Source organism: Cervus canadensis, chromosome 28 (genome assembly GCF_019320065.1).
Source record: "Cervus canadensis isolate Bull #8, Minnesota chromosome 28, ASM1932006v1, whole genome shotgun sequence".
NCBI lineage: Eukaryota > Metazoa > Chordata > Mammalia > Artiodactyla > Cervidae > Cervus > Cervus canadensis.
In genome coordinates, this window is record NC_057413.1 from 2,178,217 (window position 1) to 2,205,778 (window position 27,562).

The 27,562-nt window shown below is 44.7% G+C and overlaps 1 protein-coding gene across 7 annotated transcripts; it reads left to right on the top strand.

The window, feature by feature from the left end:
- PRPF4B (pre-mRNA processing factor 4B) lies at positions 1 to 27,392 on the top strand. Of its 7 annotated transcripts, XR_006265970.1 has the most exons (20): positions 1 to 188; positions 7,157 to 8,353; positions 10,257 to 10,433; positions 10,783 to 10,938; positions 11,321 to 11,402; positions 12,728 to 12,938; positions 13,865 to 13,938; positions 15,185 to 15,275; positions 15,819 to 15,966; positions 16,918 to 17,055; positions 17,688 to 17,841; positions 20,390 to 20,504; positions 21,075 to 21,226; positions 22,332 to 22,418; positions 23,095 to 23,372; positions 23,700 to 23,831; positions 24,339 to 24,384; positions 24,900 to 24,982; positions 25,768 to 25,812; positions 27,211 to 27,392. XR_006265970.1 is itself a non-coding variant. In XM_043449678.1 (15 exons), exons 1-15 carry the CDS (start codon positions 52 to 54, stop codon positions 23,296 to 23,298), a joined length of 3,123 nt encoding a protein of 1,040 aa, XP_043305613.1. In that variant the 5' UTR covers positions 1 to 51; the 3' UTR covers positions 23,299 to 27,392. The 7 variants fall into 7 exon arrangements, 1 of the variants encoding a protein (XP_043305613.1); XR_006265974.1 differs by having other exon boundaries at positions 23,095 to 23,831; XR_006265972.1 differs by having other exon boundaries at positions 23,095 to 23,831; positions 25,768 to 27,392.
- The last annotated feature ends 170 nt before the right edge of the window (positions 27,393 to 27,562 follow it).

The following is a 27,562-nucleotide window of genomic DNA, read 5'->3' on the forward strand; positions in this document are numbered from 1 at the left end:
CCGGATTTTTCGAGCGACGCCGAGCTCCACGGGTCCCGACGCTGTCGGCACATGCGCGACGGCCCCGTTCCCTCTTCCTCCGCCTCCCCTGGTTTCCGCCGGCCGCGGAGCCGCCGCCACCGCCGCCGAGGAGTCAGGAAGTTCAAGATGGCCGCCGCGGAGGCGCCGTCGCTGCGGGAACAGCCAGAGTAAGTAGTCCGGGGGCGCGGAGGGCCGGCGCCAGGGGCGGGCCGAGAAGGGACGGGCTGAGCGCCGCCCGGGCGGGCGAGCGGGCGGGAAAGTTCGCGGCCCAGCGGTCGCGGCCAAACTTTGCCTCCAGCGCGGCGCCGTGGGGGCGCGGGAGGGCGGCCTCGGCGCTCCGCCCGCCTGGAGGCCCCGGCTGTTGGGTCGAGGGCCGCCGGGGCCCGCAGCGGCGTTGCCCGGGGAGGCGAGGGCGCGAGCGGCCTCTATGGATCTCGAGCGCGAGGCCGCGGCGCGGGCGCGCCTCCCCGCCTCTGAGGCGACGAGCGGGTCTTCCGGAGCAGCCCGCGTGGCGGCGAGCCCCGAGCGCTCCTCTCCGCAGGCGGCTCCCGCGCCGCCGCCGGTGTCAGTCTTTGGGGCCGGGAGCAGAGTGGCGCCGGGCGCGCCCTCCATCATCGCTCGGAGCCTCGGTTGGCGGCTGGTGGGGTGCTCCCTCCTTCCCGCCCGGTGCTCTCGGCCCCAGAGTCCCCTTGGTGTTTTCTCCTTCTCTGCCTAGTGCAGCTGGTCTCCCGGTTCGCAAACTCGAGGCAAAAGTAAGACCAAGTGCTCGGTTCTGAGGCCTAGGGGTTTTGGCCCGAGTTTACAGCGCTTCTCTGGGAGCCCCAGTGAAATAAGGAGTGGGAATGGTCAGCTACTTGCAAACCCGAGCGCTTCGTGTCTGTAATGAAGCTAACGTAAAGCATCGATGCGGCCGAGTGGACCGCATCGGTAGGGTAACCCTTCCCTTAACTGAGAGCAGTGTATTCTGTTTTCCGTGTATTTGCTAGGAAAGCTCAGGAACCTAAGAGAGAGAATGCATTTTAAGACAGTATTTTTGTAGCGCCTTTTTTTTTTTTTTGGCTTGCATCCTCATTATCTGATTTGTTTCCCGCAGTCTTAAGAAAGAGGTAGAGGTAGTCTCCCAGCAACTTTGGACTGACAAGAGGAGAAATCTTTGCACCTCCCCAGCCGGCCCGTCGCTTCACCGCTGTGCGTCCAGTGTCGGACCGCTCGCGGATTTGCTTTGCTCATCTAGGCAGAGAGAGTTACCAGAAGTTTTTCGTTTAGGGACTCTAAAAGCTGCTCTGTTATCTTCACAGTTTGACTTAAAAGAGGGCAGGTGGGTTCTGAAGTTTTAGGTAGACTTTGCCTCTTTTTGTTTTTCACGGAGTTCACAGTGAGGCCTTGTTCCGGGCTTCATGAGAAGATCTTATGAAAATCTTAGGCTATGCAGCTGATTTTTCTAGTAATGTGTTTAAAGTTCTATAGTATTATCTCCATTAATTTGATTTCAGGGACGGTTTAGATTCCTTTTCAGGAGAGATGCAACCATGTTTATTTAGATACTCAAATAACACGAGATTTAATAATAATATTTATTTAGGCTCCTACAGTATGAATGGCACTGAGATTTATTGCACCTACACACACACACACACACACACACACACACACACACAGTATGAATGGCACTGAGATTTATTGCACCTACACACACACACACACACACACACACACACACGGTACACACAGACTGTTCCATCTATATGTGTTCCACTTTCACTTATTTGAAACGTTTTAATGTAGAAAATGACAGTTTACTAGGAAAGCAAGTACCATGTTGGCTGCCCACAGGGAATGCTGAAATGCAGTGTCTGAGTAGGTTTTTTTTGAAGACAGGCTGAGGAGTTCACAGTTACATGGAATCTACTCCAAGTGGAATATTTTGAAAAAGTAAAGCTCTCTGAATGCTTCTTAGTGGCTTTTAAGTTTGTTGATATCTTTAGCTCAGTCTTTTTTCTTAGTTTTAAGCATTTAAATTTTTACATGCATTGACTTACTTGAACTTACCCAGACCAGGTACTGAGCAAAGACTACCTCATTCAGTCTTTATGACAACCCTGTGGAGTTGGTCCTGACACTCCCCACATTTTACAGTTGAGAAACTGGAAGCACAGAGAAATTAAGTTAGCTTGCCCAGGGTCATGCTAAGTGACAGGTGTGGGGTTGACATCCAGGCAGCCCTGTTGTGGGGCCCTGCTTCTAACTAGCGTGCTTCTGGTCTCTCACTCTACGTTGTAGCTCCTTTTATTAAAAATATTAATAGCCTTTAACATTTGAAATAATTTTTTTTTATTTCCTGTATCCCAGAAAGGTCCATTTTTATGATATGATAGTTCCAACACTTTGGAATTTAATATCCCATTTGGAAGGAGTGGGAGTGGAATGGTTCCTTTTGAGACTAATTGATCTTTTGAATCCGTCCTTATCTTTACATCTACATTAATTCTTTATTAGAGTAGTCTCACTCGTTAGAGAAACAGGCTCACTTATCATTATTTTCCTTGTCGAAAGCGGTGGCATTCACTTTGCTCCCCATTGCCCCCCAGCTCCAAAGCATGAATTGAATGCCTCTCATATAAGATGTTATGAGGAATACTCTTTGAAAAGAAAATATGTGAAGAGGGAAGTTAAAATAATACTAGTGGTTGGTAATTGGTCACTTTATTTTAAAGTTGTTCCATGGCTATTTTTATTGTGCCAGATGCCCCAAGGCTCTGGGTTGTTTGAAGGATGAAATAACCTAACATATGAGTAAATACTGTTTGACCCTACCATGCTGTCTGCACTCCGAGTGCAGCTTCCCTTCCAAATGAGATTTGAAGGATGTTACTCAGCTCTCAATAAGTACTGGTTTATGACAAACCTGTTGTAGACCAGTTTGGTATAGAAATATACCTACTGAATGTGTAGTGTTAGTTTGCAAAATGTAAATCGTCCAAGAAGGTAATCAGGTTTCTTTACAAGAAACCTTTTCCTAAAGCTTTAGAAGAAAAGTTGTTGTTAATGAGCCTAAATTAAGTGACTGGCACAAGGACGTTTATGGGTGTCATGGGTGTCACTGATGCATCGAGTGCAAGTTTTCCTGATGTATCTGTCAGACTTCAGTTATTTTCTTTGGAATTTGCTTTAAGAGATCAACAGAAGAGGCTGGGGGTCTGCTCTCTGCCTAACCCCAATGTGGGAGAACTCTGGAGTTAAGGTTAAGCTGGCCGGCCCTAAGGCACTTAGGTGGCATTTTATTAGTAACCTGGTCATTATTTCTTGAATTAACATTCATTAAGTTACAGTGAAAACTGGGATTACTCCTGGGAATGACTGTAGTAACTTTGGGCACTTTGATCTTGATTCTCGGAAACTTTAGATGCTGAGTTTTCTGTTGAAGGAAATTACTTCCTCTGAAAGTAAACCGTTCAGTATTTGGATTTGAAATGCATTGGAAAACTTGTAAATTATAAGTAGCGTTGGAAAAGGGTTAGAAGAGCAGATTTTTCTGTGGGGAGGTGATTAAATTTAAATCTTTTGAGGGTATTGTGGTCAAGAAATAGGCGTATGTGCTGGAGGCGTAAGTGAGCCAAAAAGAAAGTGTTCCCCTTCAAGAGCTGAGAGTGTACACAGACAGTGTGGACCAGCTGTGGTCAGTGATGCCATTTCATACGTTGTTTAGTTGCTCAGTCGTGTCTTGACCCTTCTGTGACCCCGTGGCCTGCCAGGCTCCTCTGTCCCTAGGATTCTCCAGCAAGAAGCCTGGAGCAGGTTGCCATGCCCTCCTCCAGGGGATCTTCCAAACCCAGGGGTCAAACCCACATGTCTTGCATCTCCTGCACTGGCAGATGATTCTTTAGCACCGAGCCAACTGTGTTACTCTGTGAATCATTCCCTTGACACAGAAGTACTTACTGAGTATCCACTCAGGGTTAAATCATCTTCTGGGCCTCAGGGATGGAGCAGTGAGCTAAACAGATTAAGATCCTGCTTGCAGGGCTTATCTTATAATAGGAGGACACAAACAGGAGTTGTGCTGGGTGGAGGATGGTGAAGGGGGAAAGGGAGTGTGTTTGTGAGAGGGTGCGGGTTGCAGTTCAAGTGAGCTGGTCAGGGAAACTTGACTGAGAAAGTGGAACTTGAGCCAAGACCTGAGGTAGGTGAGGGGACCAGCACTGTGTACTTCCGGTGGAGCGCCCAGCCCCTTACGTGGCGGGGGAGGAGAGCCGTGGGCTGTAGGGGGCAGCAGGCTCGGCTGAAGGGAGGTTGGGCTGATGCTACAGGTCTTGTGGAGGGTTCAGGTTTTTACTGTGAATGAGGCAGGAAACAGTAATCAGTTTTCTCTCAGGGGTGACGGTGACCTGATGTTTTAAAAAGCATCTTCAAGCAGAAGCAAGAGCTCTGACGTCAACTGTAGCACCAGCCTTCTCAGCAGCTGGATGTGCGCATGCCCTCAGATGAGGCCCGTCCACCTCCTTGAATGTGACGTCACATCTGTTGTGGGGACACGGGCAGAGACAGCACATCTTGAGCACTTGGTGCGACTGCTTTTATATGTATGAACTCATTGCAGTGACATACCTGTGGTTTGTCAGAAGTGGTGTTTGCCCAGCTTTTACAGTGGAGGAAACTGAGCCATGGGAGTAGCTGTCTGAGGGCACACTGAGGGTATCGTTGTTGCAGGCAGCATCGGAACAAGGCAGTTTGATCAGGACCCTTGCTCTTTAAAGTGTTGTTCTGAGTGTCCGTGGGCAGCTCCCCAGTGCCACGGGGAGTCAATCTGCCCAGTGTCTGAACAATAAGCACGCCTGACTTTGGGCACAAGGTTTGTGCTGGGCCTTTGGAGCTGGACGTGTTAACTGTGCGGTCCTCGCCATGTGCTCGAAGGTGGGTACTGTTCCTTTCTCCACTAAGCTTACACTCACTGAGGCCACGCAGCTAGTCAGCAGTGGAACCGGGACTTAAGCCCCTGCAGCCTGGCTCTGGAGACTTCACCACCCAGTTGTTCGTGTTCTGGGGCTTTCCTAGAGGGTCTTTAGAGTGAGTTCTAGCTTACTGACTGGAATTTTGTACTTTGGGCACTTAGATTTTTATATACCTGAAAATCATTCTCAACCTTCATAAAGGTTCTCCCTGCCTATCTCTATATCTTGAATTAGCCTGGTTCTATTTATCTCACACTTTCCTGCTGTAAGTCAAGGTTAAGAAAAATTGACTGATATCTCACCTTCTGGATTATAGGATGGGAGAGTCTAGGGAAGGGAGACAGTTACCTGTATGAGGTTGTAGCCTAAACAAGGAATGGAGCTGAAGTGCCTTTGTATTTTCACCTTAAATCTCTGATGTCCCCCCAGCTCCTAATAGAGCCATGTTGTTGGGTACACTGTCTTTTTCCAAGTCTTTGAGACAATTTGATGGTCCCAGAACACTATTTATCCTGTGTCCTCTTATACTCCGTTAGAGAGAAGTCGGGCCAGACTGAGGCCTGACTCAGCTGAGGGCACGGCTTCCGCTGCAGCTCCCTCATGCTTTCTCCTTCCCCACAGTCCACGGTGCCAGAAGAGGGCATTGGCGGTCTGACACCCCAGGTTCTAAGTTCTTGCCCCGTGGTGGGTGCGTGTTCTCCACGGCCCGTCACTACTGTGAGCCAGTAACTTTTCAAGCATCCTCCGCTGTGTCGTGCCCCGGCCCCGCCAGGTTTACTGAAGACTGAGACCAGGCTGGGGGCCGTCTGTTGGGCAGCCTGACCGTGGTTCCTGGGCCTCTCCGCTCTCTCAGCTCTGAGCTCCAGGGTCCTGGGCTGTATCTCTCCGTCTCCTGGAACCCGTCCACCTGAGAACCTGGCTTCCATTAGACCAGTCTCTTCCCCAGGGTTGACACCCTGGCAACACTGATCTTTTTTCCTTTTTCTAAAATACCCCTTAACCTTTCTGGTTAATTTCATACTCATTCTACAGGTCAGTGTTGCTCAGCCTATTTTTTAATCCAAATAAATACCTTGTTGATAAACTTCTCTTCCCCAAAGTCCCTGCTGAACAAATCACTTGGGTTTTTCTGTGATCCACAAGATACTTTCCTTGACCATTTCAAAACGATTTAAAGTGATCTGTTGGCGTTCCCATAATGCCCTTACTCAGGTCCTTATCATTGTCGTTCTCCAGTGTGGCATGTGATTCTTTTCCACTGGAAGTTTCCTTAAGAGAAGCAAGAGATTCTTATTTTCCTGCTGCCTGATTTAATGCCTACATTATGTGTAGGTGATTTTCTTCTAAATGTTAAAAGAGATTGAATAGACTCGTTAATTCTTAGCTTGCAAGGAGCTCTTTGTAGTATATGGTACAAATATTAAACTTATTAGAAGTACAGGAGAATTTGGAGGACTTGAACAAAATAATCCATATCATTCTTACCGGATATCAGAAGGAGGATCGACTGCTTCCGGTGACCCTGGAGCCTCAGCCTTGAGGATGCGGCTGGTTAGATGTCAGGAGCAGACGGCGTCCGTGGGAGGGCCCAGGGCAGGATGGCGCGGCGATCTCATCACGCTGCCCAGAGAGGGGCGTGCTGCTGTGGCACATGGTGGCCACTTGCCGCTTATGGACCCAGAATGACTCTGGGTAAAGCTCTGTGTTGGCTGCAGAGATTTAAATGTGTGTGTGTTTTTTTCTCAATTCCAAATGGGGAAAGAGATTACTGTCCCAATGTATGTCGTTATGAATATTTTATGGGGAAAGAATGGGCAGGTTTCATTAATGTGGAGTGGTATGGGAAAGGCTGGTTTAAAAACCAAGTTACTGAGTGACTGTTTAAGAAAGTCATTGTTAACTTACTGCACAAAACTACTGGTTTGAATTTCCTTTTTCTACTAAGTATAATTATGTTAACCTCCCCTGTTATGTATTTCCTGTAATACTTTCAGTATTTGAGTTCAGCCATGAGAAATAAAGTTAAATCACTGTTCAACTCAGTTCTTGCCATATACATTTGAAATAAAATATTTCAGTGGCTGGCTTATTATATCACATCGAGATATATTTTATCATTGCTATTTTGTTACAACTGAATGCTCCCTAAGTTATGTGTCTTTTAAATGTGTTTGATATATTTATAGGATGGAAGATGCTAATTCTGAAAAGAGTGTTAATGAAGAAAATGGAGAAGTATCAGAAGACCAGTCTCAAAATAAGCACAGTCGTCATAAGAAAAAGAAACATAAACACAGAAGTAAACATAAGAAACATAAACATTCTTCAGAAGAAGACAAGGATAAAAAGCATAAACATAAGCATAAACATAAGAAACACAAAAGAAAAGAGGTCATTGATGCTTCTGACAAAGAAGGTATGTCTCCAGCAAAAAGAACTAAACTTGATGATTTAGCTTTGCTGGAAGACTTGGAGAAGCAGAGAGCCTTGATTAAAGCTGAACTCGATAATGAGTTAATGGAAGGAAAGGTCCAATCTGGGATGGGCCTCATATTACAAGGTTATGAGTCCGGCTCTGAAGAAGAGGGGGAGATCCACGAAAAGGCAAGAAATGGAAATAGGTCTAGTACTAGATCTTCAAGTACGAAGGGGAAACTTGAACTTGTGGACAATAAAAATAGTACAAAAAAGCGAAGTAAAAGCAGATCCAAAGAACGGACTAGACATAGGTCTGATAAAAAGAAAAGTAAGGGAGGTGTTGAAATAGTTAAAGAGAAGGCAGCGAGGAGCAAGTCAAAGGAGAGGAAAAAGTCGAAAAGTCCCTCCAAAAGAAGTAAGTCTCAAGATGAAGCCAGAAAGTCCAAGTCGCCCACCCTTAGACGGCGCTCTCAAGAGAAGGTTGGGAAGGCCAGATCTCCTGTCGATGACAAGGTTAAAGTCGAAGATAAAACTAAGTCAAAGGATAGGAAAAAATCCCCTGTTATAAATGAAAGTAGAAGTCGTGATCGAGGCAAGAAATCTAGATCCCCAATCGACTTGAGAGGTAAATCCAAAGACAGAAGGTCACGGTCCAAAGAGAGAAAATCAAAACGGTCTGAAGCCGATAAAGAGAAGAAGCCAGTCAAGTCTCCCTCTAAAGATGCTTCCTCTGGGAAAGAAAACAGGTCACCCAGTAGAAGACCTGGTCGCAGTCCCAAAAGAAGAAGTTTGTCTCCGAAACAGCGTGATAAGTCAAGAAGAAGTCGATCCCCACTCTTGAATGACAGGAGGTCTAAACAGAGCAAGTCACCTTCTCGAACCCTGTCTCCTGGCAGGAGAGCCAAGAGCCGGTCCTTGGAAAGAAAACGCAGGGAGCCTGAAAGGAGACGCCTCTCTTCCCCAAGGTAACTTGATTTCAGAGCCATGGTGGTTCCTACCATTGCAGCAGATTTCAGTGGAGAAGCTAAAACTTGTGGACGATAAAAACGGAGGTGATAAAGAGTTTTATAGTGTTTGATATAATCCTGTCCTGTCTGCTAACTATGTTAAGTTTGCTTCTGTCAGTATTTTGACTGTAGGTGGTTTTTAAATGTTGAACTTACTTTTTTTTTCTGAGTTCTTAATTTAGTATCTAATGTGCAGAATCGCACCTTAAAATCCAAGTAATTTGTTTGATAAGTCTGAGTCTACGCATTTTATGGGAAAGGTGTTTCTAGAGCAGGGATTGTTCTTTGAATAGTGTGGGCTGGAATTTTTAAAAATGGTGGTATCAGTTTAAGGATTGTGACCTGTCTGTTCTTTTGAACTGGTGTGATTTTGAATCCTAACAATAGAGGTGGAACTACAGTTGGTTTTTTTGGTCCCCAAAATACAATTGAAAATGGGAAATTTTTTTGTTATTAACTCATATACCTGTAGTCTCAACTGTTGAAAAACGTAGGAGCTCTTAAAATGATTTTTTTAATCAGTCAAAATAAAAATAATTCATATTTACATAGTACATTTGATCCACCAATTCTTGTCTCATAACTTCATGAATCCCTAGCCATCTACTGTGTATGGGTATAAATATGAATTGATGTTGAAGTTTAAATTATCCTGTGTTTTGAGAAGCTTCAAGAAGGCAATTCTCATAAGAGCTACTGTTGATTCTTTACTTCTAAGTGATGGAATGGTCCCCTGGCTGTAGCTCTGCATGGAGACAGTGTTACTATCTTAATATCTCTTCTTAAGGATCCTGTTTTCTTTCAGTTGCTTTCAGTTTGAAAAGGAAATTCTTATGAGTTCATTAAGGGACTAGAGTTGAATATTTGAAACAAGTTTTTGGTGTTAGTTTACAGAAGAAATGCATGCTAATTAAAGAGACGTTTAAATCCTGCAGGAAGCCTGTAAACTCACCGTGTCTATCCCTCCTCTGCCACCACTCCTGAGACAGCAGTCTCTCTTCAGGCCCTTCTCTGTGCACAGGATACTTCTTAAAAATAGGATTCATACCATTCATGTTAGCCGCGGTTTTCTTTTCTCATCAAACACTGTGTGGCAGTATATAAGGATTGTTTGTTACATAATAACAACATGGTACTTCACATTGTGGATGTATCATAATGTATTTAACTATTCCCTTGTTGAGACTGATGAAAATTGAGGTTGGTTCCAGTTTTTCACAGTTGTGTGCAGAGATATCCATTGAGTCTGTGTAAAGCCTTTTTTAGGGTAGTTTCATAGAAGTGGAATTACACAGTCTGAGATTACGTCTGTTTACATTTCAGAAAGACACGGCCATATTTCCTGCCAGATTAGTTATACCAGTATTTACTTCCATGACTTGGTGGACTGGCATTTTCTCTTAACTCTTAGCTATAGTTCCTCTCTTCCAAGGTTAATGTTGATTGTAAAGGGATTTTATTCTTAATTGATACATTAAAAATTAGGCTCTTAATTGCAAAAAATTGTCAACAATTTAGAAAGAAAACAGTCCTCAAATCAAGGAAATGGAATATTATTCCTTATTTGGGCAAGTTTTATCTAAAATGAGAATCAGATAAGCAGGATAAATAAATAACAATATAAATAATCTTTAATAATTCTTCAAATTGCAAGACCAGAGGAAATAGACCTTCTATTGTGTGTCGACCATAACACCAAAATGTTATTGTCGTCATCTGAGTTTTTGTTACAAAACATTATTCTGTGTTTGCAATCTTTAGGTTACTGTGCCCTTTCTTAAAGTGTTCTTTATATGTAGGTGAAATTCGCTTATTCTGACTTGATTTATTCTTCTCTGAACCTCTATCTGGTCCCCTTAAGAACACGACCTCGAGAGGACATCCTCAGTAGGCGGGAAAGGTCCAAGGATGCCAGCCCGATCAGTAGGTGGTCTCCAGCTCGAAGACGAGCCAGTAGATCTCCTGTTAGGAGGAGGTCCCGTTCCCCCCTCAGACGGAGCCGGTCTCCCAGAAGAAGAAGCAGGTCTCCTCGGAGAAGGTAAAGACTCCCCTCTGATCCATCAGACAAGCTTTTGAAGCTCAGTGGGTAGGTTTTCTTAACAACCAGTTTTCTCTGGAAAATTGTAGCTGTGATGCCATGTCGTTTTCCTGTCCAGCATGTGATGTTTCACACACACAGATTTTTGAGTTTTGCTTTAAACTTAAATCAGTGTTCATTAAAACATTTCCGTGGGCCCCTTAAAGACTGGATTTTTAGAACAGTTTTGGATGTATAACAAAATTGAGCTTTAGAAAAGTACAGAGAGTTCCTGTAATACCCATACCCCAGCACACTAACTGTAATTGACCTTTTATATGTATGATATCTCTCTGTTCTCCTCCAATAGGGACAGAGGTCGGAGGAGCAGATCACGCCTGAGAAGGCGGTCTCGATCACGGGGTGGGCGCAGACGTAGGAGCAGAAGCAAAGTCAAGGAAGACAAATTTAAAGGAAGTCTTTCTGAAGGAATGAAGGTCGAGCAGGAATCGTCATCTGATGACAAGTAAGAAGGGAGCTGGCCTGTAACTTCCTGTCTGCAAATTAGACAAACACAGAGTGACTTGGAAGTCTTTAATTTCCGTCTACAGTGTTGATCACAGCTGGTGATGACTTTTAAGCTTAAGGATCTTTCCTTTGTTTCCAGTCTGTGTGCAGTGAAGTAGGTGAGGAGAAAAAGGAGACATAGAAGGTTAAATTTACTTGCTGGGGTTCCAAGCCAGGATAGTTTAAAAGCAAGGATAGAGTAAGGTGGCTTAAGGTTTCTGTTCAAACTTACTGATGACCTACATTTTCCAGCTTTTATTTTTTTTAACGTATGCAAGTTATAGTTTTGGACTCTCTAAGGATGTTTGGAATTAACATGTATGGATGTAACTTTTTCTAAGCCTTGAAGACTTCGATGTTGAGGAGGAAGATGAAGAAGCCTTGATAGAACAGAGAAGAATACAAAGACAGGCCATCGTTCAGGTATTGATTTTAGTAACATTTTGATCAACAGTCCTTAAATAACCATTATTTTAACAAAATTAAGGATTTTTACTTTAACAATTAAGTGTTAGTAGAGCACTTGAATAGGTCATGAGAAAAGGATAGTTTCTTAATAAAATTGAAATAGTTACCTTTTTGTATACATAGGATTCCTGCATAAAGCTCTTTTGTAAGACAAACTTTGGAGTGTGCTTGCTTTTTTTTTTAATGTCAATAAACAGGAGAGCCCTCATAAATGAGTATAACTTGGAAGAATTTCCTTTAGCATAAACATTGTATATATTATAGCCTGTTATACATGAGAAAGATTTTTCTTTTTTTTTTTTTTTTGAGAAAGATTTTTCTTTAATGCCTAGTAAAAATGGTAAATTTTCTAATACAGATGTGCATGTTTAAATGGAACGTCTCAATAAAGTTAAGACTCCTTGAAAGCCGAGTGATGCAGGAGTCAGGCGGGAAAGGGTGTCACGTAGGCCTTGGGTGATGAGCTGCGCAGAAGGCGGCCAGCTCTCCTTGGCCGTCGCGAGAGGAGGCCTGGCCACGGGGCCCTGCGAGCACGGCCATCCTCGTAAAGTGCCTTCTCTCACCACCGTATGACAGGAGGTGAGGGTGGAGTTGAGAGAAGAATTCTGGAAGGCACGAAAGATGCTTGGGTGCTGTAGGGAGGACAGCAGAGAAGAAAAGGATAGGATAGTTGTAGCAGCTTGTGTGAACTTGGAGCAACCACAGCACCTCAGAGCAAAGGGCAGAACGAATTACCAGCGTACTTGGGGTGTAACTGGAATTCCAGAGGCGACTTCCCTCCCTGGGGCACTGCAGAAAGTGGTACTGAACAGTTACTGGATACCCCTGAAGACTTGGTTGAATCTTTTTCTGTTCTTACCCAGGTCCACAATCCCTTATCTCCAACCTTTTGGGCCAGATGTGCTTCAGAACTGAGAAATATGTGAATTTTAGAAAGGTAATGTGGTGCATACATGTATCTTACTTAGCCCCTGAGTAGGGGCGAGCGCAGCACCCCATTATCAGACACTGGGAGCGTTTTGCTGTGAGACACTTTGTGTTCACACTGGGAACATTCAGAGAGTCACGTCTTCAGGTCAGATTCTACCACCTAATGAATGTGCACCAAACATAGAAACCTTCCACAGTTTTGTGGATTTGGAATTACATATAAGGGATTGTGGATCTAATTCAGTTGAGGCATCAATATCTTTCATTTTTTTTTAGCATTATTTGACACTTAAGTTTTCAGTGCAGTTCCCCCAGATCGGTGACGATAATGCTCTGTGTTGTGACTACAGAAATACAAATACCTTGCTGATGACAGCAACATGTCGGTGCCGTCGGAGCCCAGCAGCCCCCAGAGCAGCACCCGCTCCCGCTCCCCTTCTCCTGACGACATCCTGGAGCGCGTGGCTGCCGACGTCAAGGAGTACGAGCGAGAGAACGTCGACACGTTTGAGGCCTCGGTCAAAGCCAAGCATAATCTGATGACCGTTGAACAGAATAATGGTGAGTGAGTTAGATTTCTGTTTCAACTATGCTTTTTTCCCCCGAGTTGTTAGCTCTGTCACTTCCCGCAGAGGAGAGGTTGTTTGGGGCGGGGGCACCGAAGGGGACAGGAGTGCAGTGTTGAGAGTGCTCCGGTGAGTGTCCTCGTGACCGTGACCGGAGCTCACACTGGGTCCTCCATACGTGTTCAGTACCTTTGGTTCTGCGCTAGAGCATTTGAAAGCAAATCCAAGCCATGATTAATTTCACCTGGGGAAAGTCTAGTTTGTATGTCTGTTAGATAAGGCTTCTGAAAAAAAACATTACTTACACTTGGTAAAATTGATGATTTTTAAATATCTCATGTCTATAGTTCTTTGGTTTGAATCAAAATCTGGATATGGGGTTTAACCTCTTGAGGTATGAATTGGCGATTTAAAGAGGAGCTTTCCTTGTAGTATATAATAGTTACTTGTATGTGCTCAGCCATGTCCAACTCTGTGCAACCCCATGGACTATAGCCCACCAGGCTCCTCTGTCCATGGGATTCTCCAGGCAAGAATATTGGAGCAAGTAGTCCATTCCTCTCCAGGGGATCTTCCAAACCCAGAGATCGAACTCCAGTCTCCTGCATTGACAGGTGGTTTCTTTAACCACTGAGCCACCTGGCAAGTCCAGTTGTTACTTAGTTATTAGCATATTAGTTCAGTGTTAGTGAAAGTATCGATATTAGGTTTTTCACCTTTCTGAAATGGCATTCTCAGTAAAAAGTGGGTAGCTTTGTATATCTTGGGTTATAAAGTGATATTAAGTTGGGTATTAATGAAAAACTGACACAAAAGAGGAAAAAGTTTGAATTGCTGTTAGTGATTTTTCCATTGATTTATTATTTGTGTTTCAGTTTGTATCTCTCCATTTTCCAAATACTAATGCTAATTTCCATTCAGGTTCATCTCAGAAGAAGCTGTTGGCACCTGATATGTTTACAGAATCTGATGATATGTTTGCTGCCTATTTTGATGTGAGTATTTTTAGTCATAAAAACATAATTGTTAAAATAAAAATAAAAAAAAGAAAAAACATAATTGTTAAAATAAGTACATATAGCAAATATGTGTTTTGGTGGTATGTACATACCTAGCTGGGAAAGATTGGGGGCAGGAGGAGAAGGGGATGACAGAGGATGAGATGGTTGGATGGCATCACCGACTCGATGGACATGGGTTTGGGTGGACTCCGGGAGTTGGTGATGGACAGAGGCCTGGCGTGCTGCGGTTCATGGGGTTGCAAGGAGTCGGACACGACTGAGCCACTGAACTGAACTGAGTGAGAAAAAAGGAATCAGAGGGCTTCATATAAGTTAAATACAAAATGACTTAGATGTGTAGTTATTTTCTTTTTAAACAGTGCTTTTTTTCGATTTACAGACATCTTTGTGTTGCGGTTGGGGGGACCAGGTGACATGAGTAATTTTCAGGCCTAGAGTCCACTCTGGGCTTCTGTATTGTGGGCGATTGGAAACTTAGGATTTGGAGCTTAATGGAATTCATTGAAGAACTGGGAATGTTATAAGGACTGGGTTAAGAAATATTTTCTTTTAAACATTTTATCAGTTTTTTCCCTTGAGAAATGGTCTCAAAAGTAGCAGACCATTTCCATCATAAATTTAGGAGACATGAGACATATGGAGGCTTTGAAGGGAAGTGGGGACACACACATAGAAACAGAGAACGTCCAACAGGGAGATTACAAATGGACTGCGGTGAGCAGTAAGTAGTGTTCAGGACCCCGCAGACACCAGTGACCGGCTTCGGTGACAAGTTGCATCTACAGTGTGGGCCACGCACACGGGAGACGGGTTAGGAGAGGACGAAGTGATTCTGAGGCAGCTGAAGTATTGGCACCCTTCATTTGCTTGGATGTGAAGGGTCTTCCGGGTCCTGGGGAGTGACGCATAAGGAAATGTCTTCAGAAGCACCAGGTGCTCTTCTGGTGCAGCTGGTGACATTTCATTTGGAGATGGGAGGAGACAGGGTGCTCCCTGAATAGGGCGGGAGGGGGAACGGGGAGGTGAGGTTAACCTTCCCCTGAGCATTGCTGTGACACAAGAGACTGGGGGATCATGCTTCTGTTGTGTTGCATTTGTGTGAGTCATAGTAAGAGTTTATTTACCTTTGCATAAAATCTTCTCGTCAAAGTTTAAAGGAAGTGCTTTAAATGTCTGCCTAAACTGGGGGTAAATAGCCGTGTGACTCCCTTAATTTCAGAGTGCGCGTCTGCGAGCTGCTGGCATCGGAAAAGATTTCAAAGAGAATCCCAACCTCAGGGATAACTGGACTGATGCAGAAGGCTATTACCGTAAGTTCACAGTCCTTACCATTTCAGAGTTTATCGTGATACTCTGTAACGTGTGGCTCCATGCCGTCCTGCTTGGGAGGACTCTGGAGGTCACGCCCCAGTGCCGTCACTTGAGAGCGCGGCACCGCTCGCAGCCGCGTCTGCCTGTGCGGCCGCCCAGGAGCCTCGCAGACTGAAGTGCAGCGAGACCCGACGTGCACCTTAAGTCTGTTCCGTTACTGTCAGGCCTCAGGTAATCCTCCGGAGGGAGGGGGTGCCGGTCATGCCGGACTGCAGCGACCACGGCGCTGCCTCCTCAGGGTCAGGGGCGTCGGCACCTGCCGGGGGAGCAGAGACTTGTGTGGTGCTCGGAGGCCTGCAGCTTCCGGCTCGTAGTGAGGAGGCGAGGCCTTGGGCCTCTGGGGTCCAGGACGCCAAGCACACCGGCGAGATGTGGCAGGCTGCTAACACGCTGTGTCTCCTGCCTTTTGATTTCTGATGTGGGTCATACTTTTGTTCATTAATGTATTGTCAGAATTCTAATGTTTCAGTTTACCTTTTTAGGTGTGAACATAGGTGAAGTCTTGGATAAGCGTTACAATGTGTACGGCTACACGGGTCAAGGTGTGTTCAGTAACGTGGTCCGAGCGAGGGATAACGCGAGGGCCAACCAGGAGGTGGCCGTGAAGATCATCAGAAACAACGAGCTCATGTGAGTCGAGGGGGCTGCGAAACTGGCTCAGCACAGGCGCTCGCAAGCAGGCTTGTTTGTAAACAGCGACAGCGGTCCAGGGCAGTCTGGGGGTTAGAAAACGGCAGAGCAGCTCTGTGTGGGTATTTAATGCATAGTCACTTGTTGTTACATATGACACCTTGGAACTGTCGACTGATGTATTCAGTTCTTTTCAGTACCTGCAGTGTGAACCCCTGTCCGCTTAGTCTGTTCCTCTCTGCCCTTGTCTTAGGGTTGATCTTGACTGTGACTGTCATAAGCCCGAGACCAGAGGTGCAAATTCACAGGGTCATGTTGCTTAGCTGTCTTGTCACGAACCGTATGGCCTGCAAAAGCTGAAAACTCAGGGCTAGGAATCCTTCGTGTCTTTTCTCTGTCGCCTTTTCTCTCTATGAGCAGTGAGGTCATGGCCACCCTGCTTTAGCACAGCCCATGCGACACACTGAGCTGCGCTCGCGTCAGCTCAGCGTCGGTTTAGGAGCTGGGAAGAAGCGCCGAGGCTTGCGCGGAGGCCTGGGCTGCCCTGGGCTGAGAAGGGCATTTCAGTGGAAGTCCTCAGCTTCTGTGTCACAGACACTAGCTTTAAAATATGGCCTGTTGTCAAACTGTAACTAGAATTGTAGCGGATGATATTTGCATCGAGGCATCTTGAGATAAAATGTGCCAGGTTGATTTCCCTTCAAGCAAGGTGGGTTTGTGGCTCGGTGTTTCTGTTTTGTTCACTGATTACTTTGGAAATTAGCTCCATGAAAACAGTATTTGGCCAAGCGGGAAGTATTGTGTGAGGGACGTGGAGACTTTTCCTTCCTCAATAGATTGTTTGTTAGTACTTAAAAAAAACTTAACACATCACTAAATAAATACACATTATTTAGTTTTCCTAAATTCTTGATGTGTCCAGTTTTGACCTAATTTTCTTTTTCATTTCAGGCAAAAAACTGGCTTAAAAGAATTAGAATTCTTGAAAAAACTGAATGATGCTGACCCTGATGACAAGTTTCATTGTTTGCGACTCTTCAGACATTTTTATCACAAGCAGCACCTGTGCCTGGTGTTTGAGCCTCTAAGGTACGACGCCTGAACCTGGACATGACCCTGAAAGTGCGGCTTCCTCATCTCGCCATCCTCAGTTCAAACAAATTCTGTGACCAGTTTTCTGGGTGTTTGATGTTTTTTTCCAGTTGGCTCTGGCGTTTGTCTTTTAACTGTGGTGAAAAGTTAGCATCTTGGCAGTCGTTAATGTGTGAACAGCAGTTGGCTGTGTACTGTGTCACAGGCTCACCGTGTGTGGCCTTTAGCTCAGCAGAGTTCCCTGAAAGGTAAATACTTCAAGGAAAGACTAAGCCAGAGTGAACAGGAACGGGAGTCATGGAGGAGGAATGTGATTTCCGCCTTGGAGTCCTTGTGCTCGTGTCACTGCCCGTTCAGGGTCAGTGGGAATTTCAGCCCTGTGTGTCTTCCCTTCTCTTCGTTTTGGAAGCTGGGTTGTGTGCACACAGTTCATACACTCTCATTTCAGTGTGGAATGATTTGTCAAACATTTGGGCGGTGGGCGGGGGGATTCTTGAACAGTGTTTTCAGTGTATTTCATATTCTGAATTGATTTTACTTTATGCTTGAAAATGTTTTTGCTTTTTTAAATTTCCATTTTTCATTTTAACCTCTGATTTTGTTTTTGTTTTTTTTTTCTTTCCTAAAAGTATGAATTTACGAGAGGTGTTAAAAAAATACGGTAAGGATGTTGGCCTTCATATTAAGGCTGTCCGATCCTATAGTCAGCAGTTGTTCTTGGCTCTGAAACTCCTTAAAAGATGCAATATCCTCCATGCAGATATCAAGCCAGACAATATCTTGGTAAGTCAAGCGATCAGACGGCCTTGTTCGTCCGTGCAGCTCCTTCTGTAACATAATTACCACTGTGTCCTAGAAATTACATCTTCCAAGAGTCATTCTGTGTGTTAATTACCCATTACAAATGACTTGACCAGTTTTGCACTCTTTGGAAATTGGGCCATGAAGTGTTAGAGTGAAATATGAAGAGAGAGGAAGTAGGCTGCTGGCCCAGACCTCTCCAGCTGGTCAGTGGGTTTCGAGTCCCCCGGTGCTGAGGGCTCCCTGATGCAGCCCTGTGGGCTTCCTCTGGCGTCGGAGCAGCCGTGTTGCGGGCCGGCCCTGCTCTAGTAAGGCGTGCTCGCCAAAGCACTGCCTTCCTTTGTTGTTTCGTTTCATGGAGCGAGGGACGTTTAAGGGAGTCGCCCTCTCTGAAGTGGATGCGTCGAGTTGAGTTTAGGGTGCCCAGGAATAATCCTCGTCTTTTGTTCTTGACTCTGCGGCAGCTGTGGCTTCGGGGGCCACGCCCGGGAAAGCCCAGCTGTGGTTGGGCCTTGTGTGGAAGGCGTGCCTCTCCCATCGCGTGGCTTCTGGTGTGGAGGTCAGGTTTCCCAGTGTGTGGTTCTGAAACCTCATCCCAGGTGCTTGCTCCACACACACCCCTTCCCTCCCCAGCCCTTCCTCCGCCCTGGTCATGCTGTCAAGAGTCGAGGGCATGTTCACGGTTGGGTAATTGTAGCTTGTCTGCCCATAGCACATTCCACATGTTTAAAGAAAGATCCCTTTAAAGTGTGTTTCAAACTCCTTATCAGTAACTTAGCGCTTAGTTCAGATTTCCGTTTTTCTATTTAAATATCTTAGACTGTTTCCTTCCAGACTACCACTTTATTGAGGCGTTCCATTTTGTTATCTTTGGTCTGAGTATATAAGGTATTGCATCTCTAAGGTAACTTGGGGTTTGAAGTGATGAGTATTCTCAGTAATATGGTAGGTACACTATGAGTTGTAGTCTTGCCTAATCAACTTCATTATTGACTTTTACCCCAATTTTCTTCTCTTTTTTTGAATTACAAAATACACCATCCATATCAAAGAATGCATTAACTACGTGCCAGTCAAAAGTAATCACACAGTGAACATCTCTGTAACCACTTGGAGGTTAAATAATAAGACATTTGCCATTGTCTCAACCGCTTGTCTTTAAAACTTCATTTATCTTTGAGTTAGTGCTTAACTACTATAGGTTTTCACGTGGATTTCAGACAGTTTGGCATTCTTCCTAAGGAGGAGAAAATAAATATCAGAGACCATGTGCAGCTGCTTGTTAATGAAAACCCCAAGCTTTTAGCCCAGGATTTCCACTGTCGGTCTGACAGAGTAGTGCGCTAGGCTCCCTGAGGGCCAGTGGATGAGGGGTGCCCGGGTGTGGGTCCCCAGCTGCTGGAGAAGGCCCTCCGTCCACCCGAACTTCCTCTGAAAGTGGCCCCGGGGTTTTTGTCAGTGATTGTTGAAACTGCATCGTTAAATAGCTGAATGCAGTTTATGTTTAAGGACGTTGAAGCACTTCCCATGTGAAGATCTCTTCTCCCGATTTCCCCGGGTGAAGCCTGGTGGTTGACCATTTCTATTGCTCTCAGTTCTGTGGACGTCACCTGTAGTGGGCCAGTCCCCCACTGACCAGGCTCTAAGATGGCCCGGGAATGGCCCGGGGCTGTTTATTTAAAGTGTTGGGTTTCTGTGGGGTGGGAACAAGAGGCCAAGTTCAAGTCCCAACTCGGAATTTGTGTGTGTCTCTTTTGAAGGGGGGAAGGGACTCTGGAATGTGACTTACCTCCACTTGTTAACCCCGAACACGCTCCTGACTCAGGATGGCCGCAGGCACGGGAGCGCCTCCAGCCTTTCCCAGCAGATGTCCCTGTCACTGTGTGTGTGGAAGTGTCTGCAGAGGGAAGAGGAGCCGATGACTGAGAGTGTTCACGTTTATCAGTCTTGCCAGATGTATCTAACATCTTCTTGACTAATGCTTTCTTTATACTTAAGGGATTTAATTTTTTTAAGACTTGAGTGCTAAGTTTGGGATGGTCTAACAGCTTCAGATGAAGAATGTTTCTATTCTGTTTTTGTCCACATTTAATCTGAATCCTCTGCTTTCATTGCCATCATAATTTTCTGGCAAACGAAAGTTAAGTCCAAAATCTCTCTTTCAGTGACCGTCTTCATGTTCCTTTAAGTAATAACGTGACTGTGTCCGGGTTTTCTGGGGGGTTTTACTTGGCTTCAGTGCTTTCTCTCACTACTCCAACCTTTTCTAAGTAGCATTGGTTAAAATTAAATTCACTTGGTATTATCCCTTATTTCCTCGTTGAAGAAAGTTCTTTCACTAATTAGAATACTATAGCTCTTAATTATTCATAATTAGGAAATTGAATTATAAAATAATTAGGAAAGGAATTTTTAAATGAGTGACTTTGTTCCCAGTATTGGAAATAACTTCTCAAAGCCAATTATTTTTATGATTATGTCTTAATTATTCCTGGCCTGAGTCAAACATCCCTGATAAAATGTTTTGCAGGTTAATGAATCAAAAACTATACTAAAGCTCTGCGACTTTGGGTCAGCCTCACATGTTGCGGATAATGACATAACGCCTTACCTTGTCAGTAGATTTTACCGCGCTCCTGAAATCAGTAAGTTTCCTCCAGTGCTCCTGACCTGGGCCGTCGTGGGCGGTGGAAGCACCGGGCTCGCTGAGCACCGTTTGCTGTCGCGCTTGAGCAAGCGCCTGAGTCGTTGCTAAGGAGAGGAGCCCTGTGTCCTCCTCCGGTGGGGTGACGTAGTTAGTTGTGGCAGCAGTCGCAAACAGGCGTGGAAGGCCTCGGATTTAGAAGACTGCCCTCATGATTCTGGTCTGGTCATCACGTCCTATTCATGGCTTGTCTGGGACCTGTGTGGTTTTCTCCTCTTTTGCCTTGGCTGAGCTGAGGCTGGTTAGCCCCTCCACAAAAGGTGAAATGAAAAGATAGAAGAACTATATACTTTTCCTGCCTCTCCAGTTCCTTCCCCATGCCCTCATTTGTTAAGGTTTTTAAGAGTCCCTGTTAAGAATTAGTGGGAATGAACAAGAAACTAATGCCAAAGTGTGAAGTATTATTATAACGGTTATAGTGTCCAAGTTAAATTAATGCCCCTGCTGATGGAAATAAATAGTAGTTGGTTGATAGTATCATTGTATACTAAAACTTCTATTATGTTTTCAGTTATAGGTAAAAGCTATGACTATGGTATAGATATGTGGTCTGTAGGTTGCACCTTATATGAACTCTATACTGGAAAAATTTTATTTCCTGGCAAAACCAATAACCACATGTTGAAGCTCGCCATGGATCTCAAAGGAAAGATGCCAAATAAGGTAGGATGTTTGGGTGAACTTGTTTTTAAGGTCTTAGCCGTACCATCCTGTAGATTTGTGGGTGGCTGACACTCACCCCTAGTGACTGTAGACCAATTTCTGAGAGGCAGATAGCTGGCTATTCTGATTCCTGAGCTCTTTCTCATTTCCGGTGCTTAAATTAGTGGGTCTAAGCAGCCAAGAGCTCCCAGGACAGGATGAGAGAATCCCATCTTCCTTTCCCTACCTGACGTCTGTCCTTGTGCGTTTCTTTCCCTCCTGAATTAAGCAGCAGGGTGTTTAGGGCGGGGCTGCATTGGGGCGGGGGGGGGGAGAGGACGGGGCTGTTCCCACGTCTCCGTAGCCTTCCCTTGTCCCACCGCCTGCCCCTGGGTGATGGGCAGAGCAGCAGCAATGCTCCTGGAGCTCACGCCTATACTGGTGACGGTGCGGTGGGAACCAGGTGCTGGTTAGGTTGGACGGAGTTAGAGGAAGGAGCTGGTCCTCAGGGAAGAACAGGCGGCTATCGGAAGCAGGACTCGCGGGCACTCTGTTTATTCAAGGTTGGACGCTGCTCGGCAAAGAAAAAGGTGCCAAGAAAAGTCACATGAAATGACATCTTCTTAGGTTCTATTCAGATTCTCTTGTGTTGAACTTGTTTTAAGACAGAAGTTAGTTATGTTGGTTTTTGCTTTAATGAGGTCTGACCTGGTGTCATTTCAGGGCTGTTACTAGAACATAACGTTTTTAAATGTCCTGAGGTTTCTTAAACTGCCAAGAGACAAGGCCCCAATTGTATAATGTTTTTCCTATCTAAGAACAGCTGGTTTAAGTCTTTGTTTAGTCTTCAGTTTTGAATAATGAAAGTACAACTTGATATTGTAATGGGTTTATTTAACTCACTGCCTGGGAAAATTAATTTCATGTTATTAAGTAGTTTTAGGTACATCATTTATATTTTTTCCAAATATGTTATTTTCTCAAGAGCAAGGAATCTGAGATCATTTTCAAATAAGTAAACAAACCCAGAGAGACTAATAGTAATATTTGTGACTTATATATTAGGTTATCGGTAGATCAGACTGTTTTGTAAGAGCTCAACATCCAACTTTTGTTTTATTGCCAGATGATTCGGAAAGGCGTATTTAAAGACCAACATTTTGATCAAAACCTCAACTTCATGTACATAGAAGTTGATAAAGTAACCGAGAGGGTAAGTGTCTTTTGGGTGTGCTGCCTTAAATGATTATCTTACAGTTCATGGATGGATTGAGTGTTGGATGGTCTAGGAGCTGTGACTATTTTAAAACACTAAAAATAATTCCTGTTCCTGTTGACCGATTTCTGAATAAGACACATCAGGTTATAGAAAGATGAAGAGATGTAAAAAAGTTTGCCTAGCATGAGTTTATCATATTTAGGCATTTTTCTCCTTCCTTGGATCACTTTCTTGGTCTGGCTTCACATTCAGCTTCCCTGCTGCTTCAGATCTAAAAACAAATCTGATCGTGTTACTCTCCCTGATTAAAAATTCTTCCCTGGCACCTCTTACCTATAGAATACTGCACTTAATTCCTCAGAGAGCCTGCTGTCCCCAGTGGGGGACGTCCCCCTCCTTGCGACTCCATGGACGAGCCACTCCACGCCTGGTGGTAGGCCGGTGGGCGTGTGCTATTGCAGACCCCATGCTTGTGTTCACGCACCAGCTGTGATTTTGAATTCTCGCAGAATTCCTTTCTGTTCTTACTCTGATCTTTTTATAAAATTACAGAACCATGTTTAAAAAAGCCATCATGGCTAACTTGGGGTTGACCTTTTTCATTTAAGTTTTTAGGATATATGTGTCTAGTAATTTATTTAGAGATACACATTTAAAAAATTATTTGTAGGAGAAAGTTACTGTCATGAGCACCATTAATCCAACTAAGGACCTGTTGGCTGACTTGATTGGGTGCCAGCGACTTCCTGAAGACCAACGTAAAAAAGTACACCAGCTGAAGGACTTGTTGGACCAGATCCTCATGTTGGACCCGGCTAAGCGGATTAGCATCAACCAGGCCCTGCAGCACGCCTTCATCCAGGAGAAGATTTAACTGAGATGAAGAAGCTCCAAGGGTTTGAGTAACTAAATACAAAGACTGAAGAAATTTCACAGCAGTTTATTAATGTATATAAACTTATAAATATTTCTCCAGCAAATTTGAGGAAGCATGATATATTTGAATTAACACCAAGGGTGATATTTCTTTTAGAAATGTTAGTTAATCTGTTTTGTGTCTTATGTGAAATCTCACTGTAGAACTGTTTTAATCGCCAAGACTGCACAGAATTACAGTGCTAATGTAAATGGTTGCAGTTCACATAAAAGACAAAAGCACCTGTTATAAAATGAGTAGTAATATGGGTGGTTGATTTACTTTAGCAAACTTGGCTTCATTTTGGGCTTCAGATGAAGTGGCCAGCATAAATGCTATTTATATTCACGTTTTCCTAGGTGTGTGTGTGCGGGCACAGCAGCATGCCCTGGGTGTAGTCAGTGCCGGAGGGCCTGTTCCTTCTTGAGCCTGCCTGCAGGGACGGCCTCCTCTTTTAAAGCAGGTTCTCTGCAGCACTCAGTACACTGAAGGTAAGCTGGACCATCAACACCCCGCTGTGTCAGATGTTACTTTACCGGGACAGTTGGCAAATGAGGGGCGCTAGCGTTGTGGCAGAATTCCCCGCATGTGTGAGAGCTGCTCTTGTTTTATTTTTTGGCATCACAACTGTGGAGTAGTTACAGTTTCTGTTCTGTTCATCACATTTGCAATTTGAAGAGAATGCGCTTGATGGATAGAGCGCCTTCAGTGTACTGTTTCTTAGCAACTTTCCTTTTTTTAAATCAACTTGCTATAGACTTTATACACATTTTGTTAAATACAGTTCCTAGTGACAGAAACAGTGCGTAGTTCCCTTTACTGATAACACATGTTGAGGCCTAATTCTGGAAGTCCTCATATTTAAAAGCTAGATAGACAACGTAATGAAATTTTTAACTATTTGTATGTCATTTTGAAAGTGTATGCTTTATGGTAAAAAGTGTTTTTCATTTGTTCATTGTTTTCATTATTTGTGATCATGTTGTCTTTCAATACAGGCATAAACCTTCCACTCTTGAACAAAGCAGCTGCTTTTTAAAAGCGGTAATTGCTTCTTTACCTTTTATTTCTTTTGTAAAATGAAGCTTTTCTTTAAGGATGTGACTTTAAAGTGTTGTCTACTGCATAAAACAGTTGACCCTCACTTACTGTAAAGTGAAGATTGTTCTGCTGCATGTGCGTGGACCATGCAGATTTCTGTATGTTATCAGTATGCATCACTAGATAATAAAGTCTTTTGTGAACAAGGCATTGGTAGCCATTTTTAAAAGTTTTTGTCTTCAGTGCTGGTAAGTCAGGTAAACCACGTAGAATGAAAAGCAACCTTGCGTTTCTTCCTTTAATTCTTTAACTGAAAGAATTACTCGCTAAAGGTGTAACCTAACCAGAAATGTATAATTTTATTAATAATTAGGATCCTAATTATGTCATCAAAAAATTCTACCAGTATTGTCAGCTTTCAGTGTAGTGAGGTAGTTCCTGTAGGTTGTGGGGTAGCGTCCAGGATTTAACTAATGTTTCTGCTGTTTTCTCACTTTTCCTTCTGATGGTGCGGAAAGAGAAAAGGAGACGGGGCACAGGCCACTCACCGCCTTCTCCAGGGTCTGATTTGCTGAGACACCAGCTGCACCTTCTTAACAAGGTTATTTCTGACAGCATGTGTAGATAAACATTTAGCAACAGTTTAAATCAAAGTCATGTCAATCAGTTTGGTTTTGCAACACAAAGGGAGTAGTAACTTTTTTAACATGGTAGCAGAGAATTTTCAGAAATGTAATCTTTTCTGTTTGGGTGGTAAAATCAATGCTTGTCTCCCTGAGGCGTGTGGAAAAGAATCAGATTTTTAGAGGTTAACATACTATTTTAAAATTGTAAATGGGATTTTTTTATTCACCCAGGCACCTAAGTACAACACGCATGCACGTTTTGGTGCATTCAAGAATGGAAAATCAGAGTAGCAGCCTCCTTCTGGTGGGTTTTGCTCCATTTAAAGGCATGAAATGACCTGCAGCCCGGAAGGTGCAGATGCCATCCTAGGCCAGCTCTGACTCTGTGCCCCCCTCTCCGTGTGGTTTAGCCCTAAAAGCCGACGTGGGCGCCAGCGTGCTCGCCTCGGGCGGTGAGGCCTTGTAAGCAAGGCTCACGGCGCAGCTCTCCTGCCGGAACTAAGCGTAGCGCTTTCCCACCGTGTTCGCTCCGGCGGACGGAGACGTGCTGCACAGTCGAGTGTTTCCCACAGAGTGTCACTCAAAGTAGTTAACATTTGTATGTTTCTGGTGACTTTTCATGGCTTCGTTTTGTATACTTATTTAAGTAAGTTAACTTCCACTAGAAACAGTTCATCTTATGCCTTCAAAACTGTTACGCGTTCTTTAAAAAAAAAAAAAAAAAAACAAAGTTGCTTGTTACTTGTTCTTTGTGTTTTAGGTGCAGCTCAGTGGAAGATGATGGGACCAGAAGACATGAGCTAAGGTTTCTGTCCTATAAAAGATTTCAGAAAAAAGAACCCTCCATTTAATTTCTGTCTGGTTTTTCCGTTTCCAGCATGATGATGTAGGGTGCATTGCTGTCTCGGTTCTCAGAGTAGTGCTCCCGTGTCCCTTGTAAAGTGCTCGCTCATCACGCTTCCTGCCCCGCCCCGCCCTCCCCGGAGTGACAGGAGGTGTCAGGCCCGGCAGTGTTAGTGTGGACGGGGTTGTCAGAGTCGGTCCCTGCAGACTGCTAGGAAAGCCACAGCCGCCAAGAGCGTCCGTCCGGAGGCAGCCTTCCGCCGCGGGGGGCGTGCTTCTTGGCCGATGCCCAGGGGTAGAAAGAAGGCCTCAGTGCTGCTCAGCTCCCGGGGGCCCCGCCGTGGTCCTCAAGAGGAGTGAGAGGGGCGTCCCCTAGGTCGCTGGCATTCCGGACTCGGGACTCCTGCGTTGCCTCCGTGAGCGGGCTTGGTCCTCGCCCGCGGAGCGGTATGGGAGCCCGCGGTCTCCAGCGGAGACCTGGGGCTCTGCGGGGCCGCGGGGCAGGGCCAGGCGGCGGGCAGGCCCCCCAGGCGGGAGTGTCTGTGTCGCCGCTCTGCCGTTTCTCTCAGGAAGGTTTGGCTTTATTGCACGGTGTGGCAAAAATGGTATCAAGTGATTGTGAGACTTGAGGGTCTGTAAGTCCTAGAACGTGACCCACAGAGCGTAGTTTTCTCTCTAGTTGGTGGAGTGGTTGAGGCTACACGTCTTAGGATCATTTTTCGGGTAGACCTGTTGTCCACCAAGGTTAAATAAACCTTAGGACCCTCCCAGCATGAGCTCACCCTCAGTTCTTATTAATAGCATCCTTCTCCTTTATTCCCCAATGCCTGTTTCATTCCACTCTTTTTCTCAAAATAATTTTTGTGTTTAAAAAAAAAAACACTTTTTTTAGTCACTGTAATTACCACTTTCTTTCCCTGAGACATACTCAGGACATGTCTTTGGTATGTGGTGGAGGCAGTGAGCTGTGACTTGTCCTGGGGTGCAGGCCGCCTCCTTTCCACCTGTAGTTTATCGTGGTTTCATAGTGGAACTCTAACTAGCTGGGGAGAAAGAATCCCTGCAGCAGGAATCCCGTGTCTTCAGATGCAGGTCAAGCAGTTGAGGATTTCCCTTCTAAATACTGAGATAGAAAAGAAGCCAGATGTCACATGCAGTCACTTAGTTGGGACAGCTTCCTGACGTGCTTTCTTTTTCATAGCATCCTAGTTCAGATGTGAATTTTTATAGAAGTGTTCACTACAAATTCATTTGTTTTTTATGTCAATTAATGTGCACCAAATTGACTTTTAAAATGCTTTCCGGTTACTTTGATAGATTTCATCATCGTGGCATCTTTCTCTTCTCCTTCCACATGTAGGGTAAGGGACTGTTCTTCTGAAGAATCTTTGCATTTAGTGATCAAGATACGGAAGCTGACCTCTGAAAATGCTCAATATGTATCCTAATTATTCCCAGTGTCCTTTGAGTTGTAACTTGCATTTCAGCAGCAATGTTCCCAATTGACCTACTAGGAAAATGTAATAAACACGCCTCTTGTTACCCTGCTGCCTCCTGATGTCTCATTGCCTGCGTTTCGTGTCTGACACGTAAAGTGAGGAACACCGTTTCTAACCTGCTGTCTCCCGCTGATCTTCATAGACATGCTCGCCACAGAACCCCGGCAGGCGTTCCTGTCTCCCGCACCCAACTCCTGCTCCTTGTCTTCCCAA

Excerpts from the sequence above, each read along its gene's own strand:
- PRPF4B (XM_043449678.1), top strand. The coding sequence starts at position 52 with ATGCGCGACGGCCCCGTTCCCTCTTCCTCCGCCTCCCCTGGTTTCCGC. Across the intron at positions 8,354-10,256 it reads AGACGCCTCTCTTCCCCAAG|AACACGACCTCGAGAGGACA; the intron begins GTAACTTGATTT and ends GGTCCCCTTAAG. Across the intron at positions 20,505-21,074 it reads TTACCGCGCTCCTGAAATCA|TTATAGGTAAAAGCTATGAC; the intron begins GTAAGTTTCCTC and ends TTATGTTTTCAG.